This window comes from Diachasma alloeum, unplaced genomic scaffold (assembly GCF_001412515.2).
Source record: "Diachasma alloeum isolate Michigan unplaced genomic scaffold, Dall2.0 Dall_scaffold_00203, whole genome shotgun sequence".
Taxonomy (NCBI): domain Eukaryota; kingdom Metazoa; phylum Arthropoda; class Insecta; order Hymenoptera; family Braconidae; genus Diachasma; species Diachasma alloeum.
In genome coordinates, this window is record NW_021680368.1 from 1,520,622 (window position 1) to 1,541,357 (window position 20,736).

The 20,736-nt window shown below is 37.1% G+C and overlaps 1 protein-coding gene across 1 annotated transcript in view; it reads right to left on the reverse strand.

The window, feature by feature from the left end:
- LOC107036051 (unconventional myosin-X) overlaps window positions 1–20,736 on the reverse strand; it is a 50,052-nt gene that overhangs the window by 25,287 nt on the left and 4,029 nt on the right. The window contains exons 2-3 of the mRNA XM_015253773.1: window positions 10,606–10,712; window positions 4,347–4,409 (exon numbers count right to left, since the gene is read on the reverse strand). Coding sequence (XP_015109259.1) covers window positions 4,347–4,409; window positions 10,606–10,712 — 170 coding nt within the window. The remainder of the gene's footprint in view (window positions 1–4,346; window positions 4,410–10,605; window positions 10,713–20,736) is intronic.

Consider the following 20,736-nt stretch of genomic DNA (forward strand, 5'->3'; position numbering starts at 1 on the left):
TATAGACAGTTGAATTCAAGAGTCAAATAACCCCTAAGATGTTTGGAGTTGAGGGTCAAATTCTTTTAAGGGTTGTTCGACCCGCAAGGTCGTTTGGCGTTGACGGTCAAACGGGCTTGAGGGTCGAATGACCTTTAAAGACCGTTGAGTTTGAGAGCCAAACGGTCTTAAAAGTCAAAGAATCATTAAAGACCTTTAGGGTTAAAGGTCAGATGGTCTAAAGGGTCGAACAGTCTTGAGTAATGAACAGAAAGGGTCATTTGACCCTCAACCCTTCATGTTATTAAGGGTCTTCTCCTTTTTAAAACAACTTGACCCCCAAATTAAAACGTCCGTCAGGGTCGTTTGACCCTTACCATCACTTGATCCTTAACCCTCAACGTTCGTAAAGGTCGTTTGGGGTTGGACGTCAAACGATCTTGAGGATCGAATGACCTTTAAGAACGGTTGAGTTTGAGGGCAAACGGTCTTAAGAGTCAAAGAATCATTAAAGACCTTTAGGGTTAAAGGTCAGATGGTCTAAAGGGTCGAACAGTCTTGAGTAATGAACAGAAAGGGTCATTTGACCCTCAACCCTTCATGTTATTAAGGGTCTTCTCCTTTTTAAAACAACTTGACCCCCAAATTAAAACGTCCGTCAGGGTCGTTTGACCCTTACCACCGCTTGACCCTTAACCTTCATCGTTCTTACAAGTCGTTTGATCCACTTGCAAAAAGTGGATTTTTTTTGGTACTGAATTTTAGGAATTTTCATTCTGAAATTGGGTCACCAGTCATTCCCAGTAAAATGCCTTTCAGAACCATCAGTTTCTTAAAATAAGTAACTCGGTTATGGAGACTGGGAACTGTTTTTCTTTGTGTTCGTACTCTCCATCGCTTACGTATTGCAGTCGGAGGAGTTCGAAGACCGCATATAGACCGTTTTTCATTAATCTCACGCCTCCAGAAATATCTTCAAGACTGCAATCCCTCAGTTATCGTATCGCCCTTGTCCTCAGACGACACACGCTAATGGGCGGATGCACGTGGCCCCGTCCACGGAAATAAACAAGTGATAATAAATATAAATCTTCGGTGAGTTTTATTATCTCTGGACGTGGAGCATGAGCTCTTTGAAGAAGTTGATGGGTTTTCCCTGAGGGAATCGATTTTCTCGGGGGATTATTGGGCTCTGGGGAAAGTGTTTGAGGTTTTTTGGGGAGAGTTAGTGGTTTTTGGGATATTTGTGACTAAATTAGGTGTCTTATGTTTGGGGAGGCAGCCAATGCTTCCCCAAATATAAGACACACTTTATTCTGCCGTTTCGGATTATTTTACAAATATTGTGAGAGTGAAGGGATTTGGAGACAGTTGTGAAGACATTTGTTGCGGAATATCTCCTTATTATTATTTATAAAAAAGGTCTTTTGATATTGATTCCCATTGGAGCGGCAGTTTTTTTACTGATCAATTATTGAATTCATCTACTTGTAGATTAGTTGGAAAATATATATAAGACCAATTGGTTAATCCAATAATAATGGAAAAAACATTCCAATTTTTTCAGTCAAGTCACTGATTTGAAGAAAGTCATGTTCCTAACAGAAAAAACCCTAAAGTTTAGTATCAAAAACCCATTTATGTCAAGGGAGAAACATTCTTAAATTGATTAAAATTCTTACATTAAAAATAATCGAATATTAATTAAGTTAAAAAGGCATGTGATATACTTTAAATGGAACAGATTTATAAACCTGAGTAGATTAATTTTAGAGAAGGAAAAAATGATCAATTCAAGAACGAAAATGTTTTCAATTTGGAAAGAATCCAAAAGGTCTGAATTCCAAAACCAACGTTTCCTTAAAATAAGAGATAATTTGGCTCAATTTAAAGACAATTATACCAGATTTGATGAAAATTAATGAAAATAAGAACTTTTTCCTCTGATTTTTAGGGAAAAATTGTTTTGAAATTATTGACAATTTTCCGTATTTCTGGAATTGTTTGTAAATTGCAGAGATTTTTATTAAAAACTAGACATTGTTTCAAACCCATCAACTCCAAAGATATTCGCGAAAAAAAAAAATTATTTCAGGATTTCTTCCTCAACGTGCACTCCAAAAACGAATAAAATGAAAATAATCCTGGAATATATCGTTAATCCCCTGGAAAAATCCCCAGTTTTAACAAATCCACAATTATCCCCATCCTGTATCCCCCAACCGAAGTCTAAAGAACGTCGAAACCCTCAAGGATTCACTATCGAATGCTTTTCTGCTCCTCTCCTTTTGTAACTTTTACCCCAAGGGCTCTCGTGCTCAAAACACACTCACACTATTCCCCCGAGTCTCCCTGTATACTCCAGAAATGTATAGGTACCGTGTCTGTGTAACCGGGGAATTCATACCTCGAGATTCCTCGACCTAGAAAGCATCTCTGAAAGCGATCATCCTGTGCACTGTACATTCGCCCCTGCAAAAGCTCATCGTCGCACTTCCGTTTCCTGTTTTTACGGCAAACACACATAAAAGCTCTCTCTCTCTCTCTCTCTCCCTCTCTCGCTTCTGCTCTTTCATTCTGCACGGGAAACTCAATACATGACGCTGTGTTGAATCGATCTGATCGGTTTATCTGTTCATCTCTCGTTAATTGAAATCCCATTTTCGTCAATTTAATTGTGACCCAATTGTTAGAGATATTTTTGCCTATTTTTGGGGATGTTTTTAGAGATTACGAAGGCGTTTTGAATGAGGAAATTTAATTATGTATAGAGAGAAAAAAAGTTTCTCTGAGAACTAGACGAAAAGTCCTAGTTCTGAGTAATTTTCGGTGAAATGTCATATCCATTGAAATAAGAACCATTGGGTATTGAAATCAAGAACCTTGGGGAAATAAAAAAAAGCCTTAAGAGTCCACCGATTAAAGTAGAGTGATATGTAAAGGTTATTTGACCCTTAAACCCAATCGCTTTCAAGGGTTTGAACCTTGAGACCATTTGATCCTCAACTAAAAACAAAACAATTTTCCTGAATTCTCAAATGGTTCAAACGAGGATCAAACCATTCTGAAGGGTCAAGAACAAGAGTAAAAAAAGCCTTAACAAGGGTTAACAAAGCCTTAACAAAGTTTTCAAGGGTTATTTGGCCCTTAAGACCATTTGATCCTTGAAAACATTTGACCCTCTACTAAAACCGAAACAAAAAAGTACCCTGACATGTCAAATGGTTCAAACGAGGGTCAAACGAACCTTAATGATGTTTGGTGTTGAAGGTCAAATGGTCTTGAGGGTCAAACAATCTTTAAGAAAGTTCAAGGTTCAGAGTAAAAAAGCTGTAAAAGTCCAATGGGTTAAAGCAGCGTGATAAGAAAAGGTCCTTTGACCCGTAATTCAATTCGGCTTCAGGGATCTTCTGACCTTTAAGACCATTTGACCTTCAATTATCTTCTTTGTCATTAGACCCTTACCCCTATTCGTCGTTTAACCCTTAAAAACATTTGACCATCAACTAAAAACAAAAAAAGTTTACTAAATTGCCAAATGGTTCAAACGAGGGTCAAATGAACCTTAATAATGTTTGGGGTTGAAGGTCAAATGGTCTTGAGGGTCAACTAATCCTTAAGAACGTTCAGGATTAAAAATTAAAAAGTCTCAAGGGACCAACGGGTTAGAGTACCGTCATGAGAAAAGGTCATTGTACCCTTAACCCTATTCATCTTCAAGGGTCGTTTGACCCTTAAAACCAGTTGACCTTCAACTAAAAACAAAACAGGATTCCCGAATTGTCAAATAGTTCACACGAGGGTCAAAGGAACCTCAATGATGTTTGGAGTTGAGGGTCAAACAATCCTTAAGAAAGTTCAAGGTTAAGAGTAGAAAAGCGTTAAGGGTCGAACGCATTTGGACAGAATGTGATCAAAAGTCATTTGACCCTTGACCCTATTCGTCTTCAAGGGTTCTTTGGCCCTTAAGACCATTTGACCCTCAACAAAAATCAAAAAAAAGTTTCCTGAATTGTCTATTCACATTCTCAACTGCATACGCGGTTCCTAATAGCTTTCTCAAATTTTTCTATTCGCGATCAATAATTCACAAAATCCAAATGGATTGGATGTTTTGTGGATTTTTTTTTTTGATTTGAGAGGTTTAGGCTCTATCACAGAGTAGATCGACACGGGCCACGCGTCTCGGGATAAGTCATTATCCATTCTGTGGGCGCACTTCCGGTGCTGTAAAAGTACTTCTCCACCAATCATTCGCTGACAGCCTTAAAAGAAACGCCAGCTACTTCTGTTCGGAAACGCATCACTCCACAGGCTTGTGACGTAAATTTAAACATCTTTCGGGGTTTTAGAGTTTATTTACTCACCATTGTGTAGACATCGACCTCTTTGTATGGGTTGACTGCCACCAGAATCGATCCTGTGTATGTCTGTTTTGATACTTGTTAAGGAAACTTAGTTAAAGCGAACAGCACATCGTTTACATAGAATTATAGAAGTGAATTCTCGTGTGCGGAGAGACAAAATCAATCCACTCAATTCCACTTTGTTAAGGTGGACCTCCATTTATGTAGGAAATGCACGGAGGGAAATATTCAATAAAAATTACGTATCTTTTCCGTAATTCCGGAGCGAAATATGGTTGTAGGAAATTTTACGGAACTGTCACGGAATTTTTCCTGCACGTTCCGTAATTTTTATCTGAATCTCCTGTGAAGTATTACGATAATGAAATGAAATGATTAGCTAATTAATAGAGTAGTTTGATGAACCTTTGAATTATTCATGTCATTTATCAGCAAATTATTGCACAATTATTTCGAGACCTCGTCGCTCTAAAATTACGGCCTAAGAAAATGGTTTTATGAGATTTTGCGAACAGTTGCGAACATCTGTTCGTTTGGAATTCAGACACATTTTCATTTTATCCAGACGTTTTTAGTGTCTAAAAAATGTCTACAAATGGTGTGTGAAATTCAGGCATTCGTTTTTGCGATGCAAAGATTCAAAATTATTCATTAATTTTTCACTTATTACTCATCTTGAACATTAATTGAGTTTTCCTCCCATGAATCATTAATTTTCATAACGTATTCATGAGTCCACGAAATCTAATACATTCGAAATTTGAATGAAGAAAAGGAAGCTTCTCAGAACTAAATTAGTTTTCATAAAGTTCAATTAAATTACTTATCGTAAAGATCAAAATCAAAATCAGAGTCAAATTCATACATTAATAAACCGTTGAAAATTGAATTAGAATATTATCGTGCAATGCAATGTCACGAGTTCGATGTTATCAAAATTATCTATTCATCATTACAGATTGAAAAAAAACGCATTTTTTTAGCTGCAGAATTTTCCGCGTTGTCCACGGGGAAATGAGAGATTGTTACCGACGAAAATTGAACATTTCCCCCCAGGACTTTCACGTCTCCCTTTTTGCATAATATAACTCACGTATTACCCAACGGTACACGTCTAGGGGACGATGGGGCGCCTTAGCGTGACGTCATTACCACTGTCGTTCCCTCTCATTCGCAACATTGATGGGCCAACCCCATACATGGGGATCTGGGGACGATGAGTCACGGGTGTATCGTAGCAAGGGGGTAATACACCCATAACCGTCACCGCGAGTGATCGCTGAAGGGTCGGGCAGACTCGATAGCATTGCCAAAACTGAACAACAGACGGGCCATTTCTCGGCTCAATAAAATTCACTTGGATATTTCGAAATACATTTCAGTAGTGAAGCGGTAAACCGGTTGTTGGAGTTCACATTCCATGATTACAAAAATTAATTTTATATTTCACAGTATGTTTATATTATTATAAGAGAACATTTTTGTGATCTGAAATTCTGAGAAGAGCGTGGACGAATGTTTGGGCATTTGGTTTTTCAGTCTAAACATCTGTAAATGAATAGAGACCTTTGTGGGTCTATGTCGCCAGGGTTTCAGACCTCTGGGATCTTTGTTTCTTTAGTTAGTCCATCTGAGGAGCTCAAAGCGTGTAGATGTGTCTTCCTCGTATATAATTTTAAATAAAGAATAGTATATTACGCACGAGTTTCGTTTACTATTTTATGTTATAGGGCCCAGAATCCGCGATTCTACTGAGCGAAGCGAGGTTAGAATCGCGTGATTCTGGGCACCCATGGCATAAAAGTTTCAACTCAACCGGATTGATTTTTATTCAAAATCACCCATTTCCAATACTGGTTTACAAAAGTATCTGCTTTGTATTTGCTTTGTGGCTTCGCCACTAGTTTTGCACAACATAATGTGCAGCAATAAAAATCAAGCAATCAATCAATCAATCGAAAACTGCATAAGACAGCGCGATAAATCTGATTGTCAATCATTGAAAATCCACCAAGCAGAATTCGACGATTTATTCTTCATTCTAAGGAAACGTGAATCATCAGAATGGAACCAGATTCATTCGAATCGCATTTTTGGGTCAGGAGATATGGAAGATTTAAAGTCTTCTTCCTTTTCCACTTGACTAGTGAATTCTCGGGTAGATAACCCGTATTTAGAATTTACACTCAATCGTCATATGTAGCATTCATCTCCGCTCGTGTCATATCGGCCTCACCCTCTTGCTAGAAATCCATCCATTCCCTAATATTGAGTTAACTCCACTCCCCGGTTCTCAGGTTGGAAGTAGATCTGGGGAATCGTAACCTTCAGATGAGTATCCAGAGTGACTAATGGTAATCGAATTGGTGAGTTTGCGAGACGGGAATTCTGGGATGATTCATCGTGTAAAAAAATTGTGAGTCGAACGAAGCCAAAGTCTGGGCAAAAGGGAAATTGTTCTAGTTCGAGTGACTTTACTCAGTTGCTAATCGCCTAACTAACATTTAACCCTAGTTCGGTCACCCTACGCGACCCGGCGACTTGGTCACGTCCGCGGGGAAGTGCCGCTGTGTTATTTAGGCCTGAACGTTGCCAAATTCACTGTACACTGTCCGGGAGAAATCTCATTCCGATAGCCCACGGCTTTTAAAACTCACGGTAGTCTCCCCTTAAGGATAATCGGGCGAGCCCGGAGGATTAAAAAAATGCAGCCATTTTTTTTTTTTTACGTATTCTTTAAATGATGGAAAAGGCATGTGCAAAATTTCAGACTGCTGGGGAGCATGGTTAATTTATTATGAATTTTTGAAAAAGTGGTCATTTAACCCGTGATCTTATGGAAATCACAAAAAAAACTGCAAAACCCTAGGAAAAAATGCAGCCAAATTCATGAAACTTTAGACACATTTAGAACATGTGATCAATGATTTTTTGAGTGAAAAAGATTGTCGCCTAGTAGCATTGTTTATTGATAATAGCGAAAAAAGTACTGAAAAATGAAATTTCTGCGCACGCAGCCCGAACGAGCAGCAACGTCCCAAGTACCGATCGGGTGGGGGTAGCGCGGTCAATTTAAACGTCTCTTGAGAGAGAGCGATGAAGCGTTGTGATTGGAGCTCCCTCGAGCCAGTGGTACCAGCTCCTGGTGAAAAAAAAACTACCGTCGACGTTGCCACTTTTTCGCATGGATTAATATTTTTTCATTTATTAAAAAAAAAAACAATCTGAAAACCATTCAATGCGTGGAACAGATACAAATAAATTTGATTAGCTAAAAATAATTTTTAACCGGAGATACTCCCTAATATTGCCTGAATTTTGAATCCGGATGGGGGAAATTTTTTTGTTCAGGGATTGATTTTCTGCAGGAAAACAATAGAAACCCCTCCACCTCACCTCCAACATTTCCTCCTCGCCCGATTATCCTTAAGTAAACATTTTTAGTTATCTCAGTAATGAGTAATGAGTGATTTTAGGATGAAATATCAAAAGAACTTTTTGGAAGAGAATTTACCTTAAGAAGGTCTCCTAACATTTTCTGGTAAACCCACAACTTTACGAGATATTTCGGATTGAAACTCGTTTTGGCCTCGGTCTCTCAAAAATTCAAAACGATTGGAAATAAATTCTCGTCCCTAATTACGTGGGCGTGAATGGATTTTTCTTGGATTCTCTACGAGAGCATAAAAATTCAAACTGCAGCTGGTAAGAAAAACACTCCATCGAGTTTGATCCCACACTTTCACGTCTCTGTTTCCTCACTCTAAATCCCCATTATCGTCCCACACGAGTGCCACACGTAACCAGGAAACTGCAACTGCTGCGCTCATTTGTGTCTCTCAAAATTGCTCAAATGATTCGGGAATTGCCTCATTAGTGTCTCTAAATAATGTATTTTTCCTAGGGCTGCTTCTCCAGGAGAGGACAAGCATTCACACGACAAATAAAAAACAGAGCTGCACACTGTTGAAAAAATTGAATTTCAGGAGTTGCCTACACTGTCGGAAATTTTTTGAAAATTCAGCAATTGTTGCACTTGAATTCTCAATTTTTTGAATTTGAATTTTAGGCAGAGCTAAATTTTTCTCTCAGTGTAAGAGTAAAGAGTCAAGTTTTTCAGGAAAAATCACGAGTGCTTCGCACTTGACTCCTTCGTTTGTTTGCAACGAACCTATCGGAAAATACCCGATAATTTTGAAGCTCTTGTGGTATTACAAGTGAGTAAATCTGTTCCACTCCATCAAATATTCTCACGTGGGCCCTATAGTTCATAATTTTTTCTCTCAATTCATTGATTGTAAATTTACTCCAGTGATGAGTGCCCTCATTACCGAGATAATCACCGAATCATCCAAATAAACCCCGTCAGTAAGAACAAATTCACCACTTCCCAAACGAATTGACTCAACCTCCGGCCTAGATGAAGTAATCGTCACTACAATGTCTCCGGGCTGATGAACCGGGGGTTCAGCTCAAGCCCAGCGAAGCACTAATAATCCGATTGGCTCGATAAGAAACGACGAGACTCAATTATCCCCATTATCACCTGGATTACATAACTCGGAAGAGGAAGGGAAGGGTTGAGAAAAAAATGGTGCATGTGGAGTGAGGCTGTTCGCGTCATCTTTAGATGCTCAGTCGGTCGCTCGGTCGGAGGTTTTTGACAAAAACCCGGTGGAGATGAATGGGGCTGCTCCAGAGTGAAGAAGGGTGGTGCGACCAGCTGACTGCGGGGGAATATGTCGCCATGGCAACCGCTACAAGCCCCCGGGAGAGGCGGACCCCACCCCAAACCAAAATTCATATTCAACGTCACTCGTTTTGTTTCTATTTTTTTGTTTTGTGTTTTTTTCCTTTTCGTGTGGATGGGGTCTCTGGCTGTTGCTCTTTATGCGTCATTGTCTGTGGCTTTTCACGTTGTTTTCGCGGCGGTGAGGACATTGTAGAGCGCTTTCCAGAGGTTTTTGAAATTGAGTTAGTGGGTTTTTGGATTTTTGCGCCCGAAGGGGAGAATTGAAGTCGTAGAATTCGAAATTTTCAATTTTTTTGGGTCAGGATAATTAGTTTGGGCCTCAGGAGTTCGAATATACTACTTTTGGACCATGTCTGGATGTACGTATGTGTGTGTGACCAATCGTTCCTCGACAACTGGGAAAACAAGTGGGAAATTGCTCTTGTATTGCATATAATTTAGTTACTTTTGCTAATAAATTTGTAATATGCGTCCGAATGATCATTTTGCACATCATTTCCTTCTATCATGTATGATTCATTGTTCATTTCATTTTATTAAATTGAATAAGATTTCTTTTCAACTAATTTTGCCAGATTTTCAAATTAGTTGAATGTTATCATCATCATTATTCTTATTATCCCTTTCTTCTGTACAACCGATTGTCTTTTTACGGTTCTATCTCTCCCCTCAGCCCTTCGATAAAATGTTAATAGAAGAATTTTATTTACGCATACTTGAATGAATTTGAAACATCACATTTGAAGAAACCATTCAGGTTTCAATCCACCATTAAAATTTAATTAATGCCGATTGATGGGGCTTAACAATAGCTACATTTGAAAGAAATCTTCAAACTCGGCCAAAAGGACATCCAAACAAATTTTTTAAGCCATCGTTCAATCAATTCAGAACATTTTTTTTAGCTATCGTGGGACAACCGATTTTCGAAAAAATTTGAAAATTAAAAAACTAATCGATGAGTTAAAATTCAATTAATGCCGATTGATGGGGCTTAACAATAGCTACATTTGAAAAAAAGATTCAATTATTAGCGAACAATTGAAGAAAGAAAAACTTCGTTACATATGTACACACGAGATCTAAAAATTGCATTTTCGGATTTTGTGCAGTGTCACTTCCCATGAGGAGTTAGTGTTTCGTTATCCACCACGGAAAATGACAGCTAATAGATAATTTGCGACAGCGGATCAGATATTTATAATTTCCCCTGTTTTCAACTCATTCTGAATCTCAGTTCAGAATTTTTTCCATTTTTTTAATCATTCTATCATAATTTTTGGAAATTTCTACATGATGTACCACTCAATTGACAATTTTGGATTACGAAAGACAAAACAAATCCAGATAACATTCGAAAGACAGTACACCCGGGCCTTAAAGCCATAAAATTAGTCAATTACTTTGGTCAACCAAAATAAATATTTGTTCAACCTCAAATAACGGCTTTTACCTTAAAAATCCCATTCGTTCTCTTTTTTATCTATTTTTTAATTAAAAGGATACGTATATTTGATCCCGTCCATATCGCACTTGCAGATTCCTATTGATCCCCCTCTCATCGATATCACTGATGACAGTCATGTCCGGCACGCCGGACTCTGGACTGGAGCCTGAAAAAAAATACAGAGAGAACGGTTATCGGAAAATTGTTAGTGCTGATGAAAGTGTGATATAAATTTGTTGCTCGATTAACAGAGAAGAGAGAATTGACGACTGGGGACGCAGGTGTATCTGGGTGGTTCGCATGCACCTGCGGTAGACTCAGACCACCGCTCGACAGCTGCCATCGCATCAACGTTGCATTCATATGTACTATTCAAGGACATTTCCTCCTGATGCCTGAAAATTTCAGCTTTCGCGATTTGTCTGCAGCGATTTAAATCTTTTTTTTTTGGAAATATCTATGGGGGGGGGGAGGATTAGGCGGAAATGTCAGAAGAACTTCTTTCAAAGGATTTCGTGATCTCCAAAAAAGTCTTCTGACTTTTTTCTCTTTAAAACTAGAATCTTTTAATTCCGAGATTTTTTGGAAATCATCTTTTGAAGAATTTTTTATTACAAAATCTAAGCGCGCGCTGATCTATTCACTTGTTGAAATGAAGAAATGGAATTCATTGAATTTCATTTTCTCATGAATACCTTATAAATATTGGTAATGAATCAAAGAGAATTCGACTAATGATTGAAGTGAATAGCGAAGTAGAGTAAAAGAATCTACAAAGAATTTTTCATTTTCCATTAATTATCTTCAATTTTTTTAAATAATCGGTCTCCATAAAAGGACTGAATTTATTAATTTCACTGATAAAATATATACATGTGAAATATATACATTATATATATATATATGACGTGAAAAAAAAATTGACCTCTGAAGACTTTGAAATTATGTCGAGGAAGAATTTGAAAATACCGCGTGTTTTTTTTTGTGAATAACTTCGTGTCACATATTGACCAATCAGAATTAAGGATTAGCGGTCAGGCAGTTTCGAGATATTTCGATATAAAACAACTTCACGTTTTTTTCATCTTTAGTAAATAGGATCTGTTACCTCTTGGTTAATGGAAATTAATTTTTTGTTCTCAAATTCAGTGCATTCAGAAATTTTCACAGAATAAGCTGTTCTGTTTTGTAAGTTGAGCTAAAAGTGCAGGAGTTTTGAGCCAAAAAACTTATTTTTTAGAGGATTTCAGGATTACTCTGTTGGAAATTTTTCGCTGATGTTTCTGGTACACTTCTTAGAAATTTCCTTCAAGTGACGGTTTCACTGGAATTTCAGTGAATTTCGCCATTGAGAATTCTCAATTTGATGAAAAAATCAATGGAAATTATGAATTTAATTTCAATTATTCCATCATAAGTAATAGAAATCAGAAAAATTCAGGTAAATATATTCTTTGATTTTCAATTTATTCGAAATTCATTGAAATTTAGAACTGAATATTATTTTTTTTTAGTGAAAATTGAAGTAAATTGAAAGACTTTCGTTTTCCTGTGGCTTAAAAAGTTGAAATTCTATTGAATTTCCTGTGACATTTGAAATTTGATGATTTCTTCTCCCTGAATCGAATTCAATGTCGCTCTCCTGACAATTATTACTAAACAGTCCACTACATTTCAATAATCTTCTGACATTATACTAGATTCATAAGTATTTAAAAAATAACTTTTTGATATTTGTTCTCCCTCTCTCGCGGTTCTCAGAAAATTCTACAATCTTTTATTAGTGCTTTTTCAAATTCATTGCACCTGATTGAGGTAATCAATTTTTAGATTCCTAATTCTGCGAAATTGTGTGTGCCAGCCGAAAGGACTTTTATTTAACTTAGAAATTGAAGAATTGAATAATAATCGTTATGAATAGTTGAAAAAAAAACAAATAAATGCACTGAAGTCGCCCTCGAAAATTTGTAGAGTATGGAAAATAACGTAAAGTTGTTTATAATTATTAGATTCTATAACTATTATTTTATTTTCATTCTATATTGACGCTCCCTCGTCTCTGCGAAGATAATAACCCACAGTGTGTTAAATAAATATAAATTCAGGTAACTTCTTGTTATTTACAAAAAAATTATTCCAATTTTTTGAATCACTCCGAAAGTGCCATTCTTTGTCAACACATTTATCTGGATAACGACTCATTCTAGCGGAAAATTGAAAGACACATTATTTATCCAGAATTCGATGAGCTACAAAAAAGTTCTTCTGACATTTTCCTCTAAACCTACGAGTTTCAAAGATATTCGCGAAAAACGTACACATTTTATTTGCATTTCTTTCACACGAGTTAAATTACTCTCGCAAAACATTATGTTTTGTTTCATGAAACGAGTTTATCTTTCCTGTAAAATTCTTGTCACCCGTACACTCCGGAAACGGATACAGTAGATCCAAGTGGCGTGATAAGCAAACCGGCAACCTCGAAGATAAAGATGCGGCACGCGCAACCCACTGGACGTTCGTTGCGAATGAAGGGAAAAGTTTGCTCGCGAAAAAAAAAACATAATGAAAGTTGAAAAATACAAAACAACGGAGGGGAGCACACCGAGATTTGAATGCAAACTTGACGCATCAGCGGAAATATTCGCACTCCCTTTTGAGGTTTTTACATCGTGGGAATGAACAGCGAATGGATATTCTGTGGGGATGGATTAAAATGAAAGAATTCGTGGGAATAAAACGAGAATTTTTTCGATTAAAAGAATATTCTCATGGTGTTCGACAGCAAGAGAACAGAATGAGTCGAGTCCATACTTTTCATGGACATTCCGTCATGTCTATTGTACGGAGGAAAAAAAATTAGAAATTAAATTTTCTTGAAGTAAGAGACAATGTGCCTCAATTTAAATACAATTATCCTATTTACTAAAGATGAAAGAAACGTGAAGTTGTTTTATACCGAAATATCTCGAAACTGCCTGACCACTAATCCATAATTCTGATTGGTCAATATGTGAAACGAAGTTATTCACAAAAAAAAACACGGGCGGGAAGAACTGAAAAATTTATTTTTCAATGTCTCCTAAAAGTTTTAAAACCGATTTTTTCCGAACAACGAAAGAATACCAATAAATTCGATTTCTATTCCTGTCTTTTAATAGAATTACTAGAATTATATAAATGGCAGTGAATTGCAAAAATCACGAATTGGAGACTGAAAATTTTTACAAAGGGATGATCGGCTAGAAAATCGAGAAACTTGGAATCACTTCTCTTCGAATATGGGCGGAATATGAATATTTTGTAATTCTATGATCTAATTTTAACGAGAAGGAAGAAATGAAACGCAAAAAAAACGTAGGCGGGAAGAAATAAAAATATGAATTTTTTAATGTCTCCAGAAAGTTTTAAAATCTACATATTATTTAGAATAATGGAATAATATCCATAAATTCGATTTCTATCCTTGTCTTTTGATAGAATGAATAGAATAACTGGCAGAAATTGAGAATCGTAGACTAAAAACTATCGGATTATTATTACGTAATTTAAGTGTGCATTATTGACAAATAGAACTTTCTTTTCTCCGATTTTTAGAAGAAATATTCTAAAAATAAATAAAAATTTGACTCATTTCCAGGATTATTATGCACTAGATTTCCGTACGCCAGTTGTAGAATTGCCTTCAGTGCGACAGAAGTTTTGATCAGAAATTACAAAATTTTACTCTGTATGTTTTTAAAAATATCTCAAAAACGACAGGATTTATCTGAAAATGTCAGAAGGCCATTTTTGTAAGGAATTAAATCTTCCACTTGAAATATTTACTGACATTTTTCCTCAAAATCACTCCTAAACAAGATAAATGCGTAATAATCAAACATCGTGCCCTCAAACAAACCAAAAAATTGCAACAGTTTATTTTGAAAATATCTCTGAATCCTTCAGTTAAATTCTAAAACATCAGAAAATCTTTTTTATAGCCCTCAAAAATCTCCACAAAAAATGTTTTGTGACATTTTCCTCTAAAGTTTACCCCTCCCAAGATATTTTCAAAAATAAAACTTCTGAAACATGCTCCACCTTCCAATCAATATTTAATTCATTTATTTAATAAGAGAAGCGTCAATTAACGAATCAAAGGAGCTTAATTGGCTCCCGAGATTGAAAAATCTACGAAGCGCCAGATTAATACAGCAAATAAACTGAGAGAAAATTCTCCTCTTTCCATTTTTTTCATTTATCCTCAGCCGCGTGAATCTCCAATTGCGTTTGCGACGCGTCTCACCACCCTTTTCTCAATTCCATAATTTTCTCTTCGTTCATTCTATCATCCCGACATGTGCTTGCGTGTCTAAAGCACATGAGGACGATTAATAAACACGGAAGGGCCTTGACCAATTTTTTTCATATTTTTTCCCACATTTTTCTCGCAAGTAATCTCAGCTCATTCTTATTTCATTGTGAGGATTCATTCAATCGTCGGGGTTTCGTGACTATCTCGAATTGAGTTGAATGACGATACATCAGGGGAGATGATGAATATAATTCAATTGCATTGAAGGATTTGATGACAAACAGAAACACATGACATTCCGTCTAGAAAACGGGGAATGATTCTTTTTTAATCGTCTACTTGAGGCCCAGAGGAATACGTTATTCACGCTCTACGAGAATTCGAGGGATCGGAATGAATTCGGAAGAAAGAAACCACCGATACTTGTGTTACATTGTTGAACTTCGGAGGGGTTCGGGGAGCTCGAGCGTATGGAAATTCGGGTAGAGTTTCTGGGGACAGGTGTCCCTCACGAGATCGCCAGGTAGAGAACTGTCGAAAGAATGGAACAGAATGGACCCACGAGAACAGGCACTCACCAACTGTTGGAGATGAAATAAAATGTTTTCTCGATGTTTTTATTTTTGTGGAATTTTATAATTTTTTTTTTCAAAATGATTTCATAGATTCTTTATCATTCGTTTCACCGAAATTTCATTGACGTTTTTCAACTTTGACCGCGATTCAGTCATGGTACACTGTTGAATAAAAATTGAAAATTCATAATAGACAGTTTAACCCTAGAATGGTCACACTAGGAGGGAAACCCCGCCGCGCGTCGTTTTTCTTTAATTACAATTGACTGTTTACCCGGAAAAATTCAAAAAAAATTTGACTTAGTCAATTGAAGTGTCTAAAAAACTATAGCATTTTTTAGAACAGCATATTTCCATAAATTCCTAAACAAAACAAAGTATTTCGGACAGTTGAATTATTTTTTCCCGTGTTAAATAAAATTGCCCCTGACGCGACGTTGCCGGAAACTCGCTAAACGCGCCCGGGCAGTGTAGAGTGAATTCGGCAACGCTAAAGCCTAAATAACACGGCGGGGAATCCCCGCGGAGGTGACCGAAGTCGCGGGATTGCGTTTGGTGACCAGACTAGGGTCAATAGTCATTTTAAAACATTGAATGGATTTAGAGAGGAAAACAAGGCAACAATAACTCTTTGAATCAAATAAGAAATTATTTGTTAATTAATTGTTTGAATACAATAAGAAATGATCTCACGAAATTTCCATTTTTTAGACTGAATACCGCAGAAACTATGAACTAGAAAATTTTATTCATTTTTTTTCAAAATTCGATTCGTTTTTTAAGAATATCGTAAGAATCGTTTTCTGGTAAGGTGGAAATATCGATTTCGGGAAGACCCATAATCCCCGTTTGGCCTATGCCTCGCGTGCTAGGAGCCCGCAATTCATTATTTATCATCTCCTAAATTGTGTAGTACAGCTAGTTAGAATTTTTTTCAGTAACTGGAGAATATTATAAACAGTATCTATGAAATTGTACTACCGCTTTGAAAGCAATTTTTATGGAACGATTTTTGCTTCAAATTGTCGTCGAAATCAGTTGTTGGCGCACACTTTAAAAAAATTTCGTCTCAATTTTCCGCGTCAAATTCCGAAAAATTTTATCGTCTTCAAGTTCCACTGAAATGTCAGCAAATCTCGTCATTGAAAAATCAAATATTCCGTTGATTTTCTGATCAAATCATCTAGAAATCAATAAAATACTTGATTTTTCAGTTAAATTATTCTGTGAAAATTCAGAGAAATCAGGAAAATTCTGGGAAAAATTGAAAATTCATGTTATTTTGTTTCCGAATATTCATATTCCACTGAAAGCTCATGAATTTCCGTGAACTCTCCTTAAAACTTGAGCTTTCATAACCATTTTTTCCCTAAATCCGATTCAATGTCACTCTCACGAGATTTACTACAATATCTTCCATGAAATTTCAAAAAATTTCTAACACTGCAAACTCAACAAATTTGGCTAAAAAATTTCCCCTCATAAACCATAGACCATCAGACGAAATGCATTGATGAGAGAAAAAAATTTAATACATCGTCTCTCCACGAGGCAACAAATCTCGTCGAGTCCCTGAAACTTTAATACACCCCAAACGTGAGGGATTCCCGTGAAAAATTCACTGAATTATCCTCACGCAAAATCTCCAGACAATCGGCATTAATCCAATTTCCCCCAACCGCAAGTATGACTAGAATGAATTCAACACTGAAACGTGCTGCATCCACAAGTACCTCCAGCATTTAATAATTTCGTTTCTCCAGTATTTCAGGGAGCTCTGGAGTGCACCCTCCCGTGTGTTATACCCCTCGTGATATTTGGAGCGCGTGCGATAATGCGGAGAAGTGCGCAGAGGGCGGAGATACGACTAGACAAGGCGGTGGGAGGAAGTACAGAACTGTCTCTCACCCTCAGCCCTTCTGGGATGCATTCACGACAAATAAAACTTCTCCCTCTTCGGTTTAATTTTTCACTTCAAAACCCTCGTCTCGTGCATCTCAACTACTGGTACTAGGGACATATTTCACCCTAGTTCCCCACATTTTTGCGACACGTGCGCCGGGATAAATTCTTCGAATTCCCCCGAACAATGAAAGCGTTTATTTATCTTTCATTGGGAGGGCAAAACGCGCGATAAAAATGTGAGACAATAGAGAGGATATCAGGGGAATTAATCATTTTTTTCGTTATTATTTGAATTGAATTGGTATAAACTTTAATTGAAAATTTATTGCTCATTTTAATCTTCAGACATCGAGGAGTGTTCATAGTTCTTTAAGAGGTAATAGAGGACCACCGTTTCCTCGAACTTTTCAAACAAATTTCCGATGAGCGCGGCACCGCCATTTTTCGTTTTTTAAATATTTTGGCGTTTTTTTAAACGCTTAAAATTCTGAAAAAATTAGAGTTCCCAGCTTAATCCCTTCATTAAGCGTTGGCGTTGTCCGTTTTTTTCTCGGGAAATTTGTTTAGCTTAAAAAAGAACAGAAACGTCGAACGGACGGAACAGCGGCGACGCGCCGCCCGGTGCGAGTGAGTCCCTGTCGATCTTTCGAGCGGCAGTGCTGCTACATTCACTGCTGCACTTGAACTGTACGCATAGCGGTCAGCGCCAAGGTGGCAACAGCGCGCTCGGTTTCACCCAAAGCCGGCGGCCGAGCGCGAGTGATCGAGGATTAAGGCTAAGAATGTTCAAGTACTTCTTATGGAGGCAATGTATTAAACTTCATTTTTTCAAAAATTGTTTTCTCGGAAAAATTTTCGGAAACTGAAGTTAATATTGCGCGCAAAAAATACTCTTGGTCTATTGCGTCAACTCTGAAGAGGATGTCCTCCGGGAAAAATTGCCCGAACTACTTGGACATCCTTAAGTAATAAAATTGATAATAGAAATAATTACGACGTTGATTAAATTGTCATAGTGCGACGTTTCGCTAAGTGTCTCCTTTCGTTTGGTTGATCCTATATTTCTGCTGACTGACTTTTTGTTTATTCATGTTTTGTTCATTTGTTTGCATATTATGTGTTCTGACACTAATATTAATAGAAATAGTTTGACTAGACGTAGATTGCCGTCAGGAGCCTGATGAAGCTGAAATAAATTAGCGAAACGCCATATTCTTCAACCTCACGGAGATGAGAACAATCATTAACTGATAATTTAACTATTTCGGACTGAGAAATTATCAGAGTTAGGTACAAGTGCATATAAGTGCATTAATATCCGAATTTGTTTATTAATCACAAATTAAATTAATTAAACAAATTAAAATTAAGTGCTCATTAATTTCTGTCATGTGCATAAATAAGAAAAATTAGAAGTATGCACTACATCTTCCCCGAATCACTCAAAACTCCTCCAATCTTTCTAAATTCGATCATTCAGCGTCATCCACTAATTACCCAAGTTTAAGTGACTATTTTCCGTTAACTACGCGGCTCGTCGGAAAACCATTGAGTAAAGTGATTTATGGAATAAAAATGGGCTGGAGAAAGGAAACACCTCAGGCTCGTCTGATGTGTAGAAATCGGACAAGAAATGCCTTGAGGCCCAGGTTACTCACGTGTCTCACCTGGATGACTCACGAAGACGTAAACATTCCAGGGAAGCCCGGGATGCTGGAGGTGAGTCAACTCTTCAAAATTATTTCCCAGAGTTATTTCGTGGCGATGAAATGACAGAAGAGAAATTCTGCACTTTTTCGAGATAAGAATAGCCCTTAATCTGAGGGAGGCAACGGAAATTTTGTGAAAACCTTTACGTCGCTATCAATTTTATTTAAAAAATGGGTGTATGAACAATTTTAGTCCTCTCTTCTCTCTTTTGGCTTCAAAGATGTTGAAGATGGAAAATAAATTCAAAAAACACTAAAAAATTATTCATCATTGGTAATATTTCCGATGAATTCTAATTTTGATGAGTCTGAGAAATTGATCCGTCAAATTCTTTCTTCAATAATTTTGTTGAACAATAGTCCATGGCAGTGTCTATTCACACGCTCCAAATCTGACATTTTATTCGAAACCCACTCATTATCGCGCTAAATAAACCTTCAATAAAACGTCGAAACAACGCAGAGTTTCATTGAAAAAAAAATGCGAAAAATCCGGAACCATTCATGTAAAATCGAGGTCAATCGACTCATTCCTCGACTAATTCTCCAGTTTATATATTTGTCCCATGTTGGAAAGTCCCATTCAAGCCCACGTGGTCCATAAATACCGAATAAAGGCTCGATTCACGACAGAATAACTCAAAAACAGCCAATATTTTCAAAGGTGATTAATAATCCTGTCACGATTGTTCGGTGAATTGACTTCCCGTCAATCGACCTATGAAACGTTCCTTTGTGCGACATTTCGGAGGATCACGTGAGGACTAAAGTTATCAACTGTCGCGTTGAGCTGATGATAAATACATGTGGAGCGTTTACATAAAGAGCGAGGTCATGGAAGTTATTCTTTTTCGCCCTTTTTCCGCACTATTTTTTTGCCCTTTGGCGCAGCAGTAACATATCTGGGGCACGTCATTTATCAAAAGAAAAGGGTAGGAGGTTGTGGGAGCCCAGGAGTGTTAATAACGCCGCCCTTTAGCGGAAAAAAATTAATGGCAATTATTTTTTTAAATATTTTTTTTCTTCAATTTCTCATGCGCAAAAATTGAAAAAAAAAATTCATTATGAATACAAAATTTTTTTTTAATAGAAAATTTGTGAACCTACTCATTAGCGAGATAATTGCACGAGAAAAAAATTGTTATTTGCAGTAAAAATCTCTGAATTTATTTATTCATTTTCTTTCTTTATTTATTTATTTATTGAACACGAAATACGAAAATACAATTGACAGGCCAACCGAAAAAATTCAGAAAAATTTGACTTTGTGAATTGAAGGCTCTAAAGAATTATAGTAGTCTTTAGAACACTATATTTCTTGAAATTCCTAAAGAAAACAAATTATTTCAAACCGATGAATAATTTTTTCCCCTGTTAAACGACATTGCCCATCACGCGACGTTGCCGGAACCACGCTGAACGCGTCCGGGTAGTGTAGAGTGAATTCGGCAACGCTAGAGCCTAACTAACACGGCGGGGAATCCCCGCGGAGGTGACCAGAGTCGCCGGGTCGCATTTGCTGACCAGACTAGGGTCGAAAATTTTTTTTGCGATAATCAATAACCTCGCGGTTCTTGTAGTTAAAATTCAATAAGAAATATATAATAAATTGAATAAATGTAATAAATTTACCGACGACGACGGCTGTATGGTTAGAGTACGGGGTTGGCACGCGGACGACTCGGGTTCGATTCCCGGGGGGGG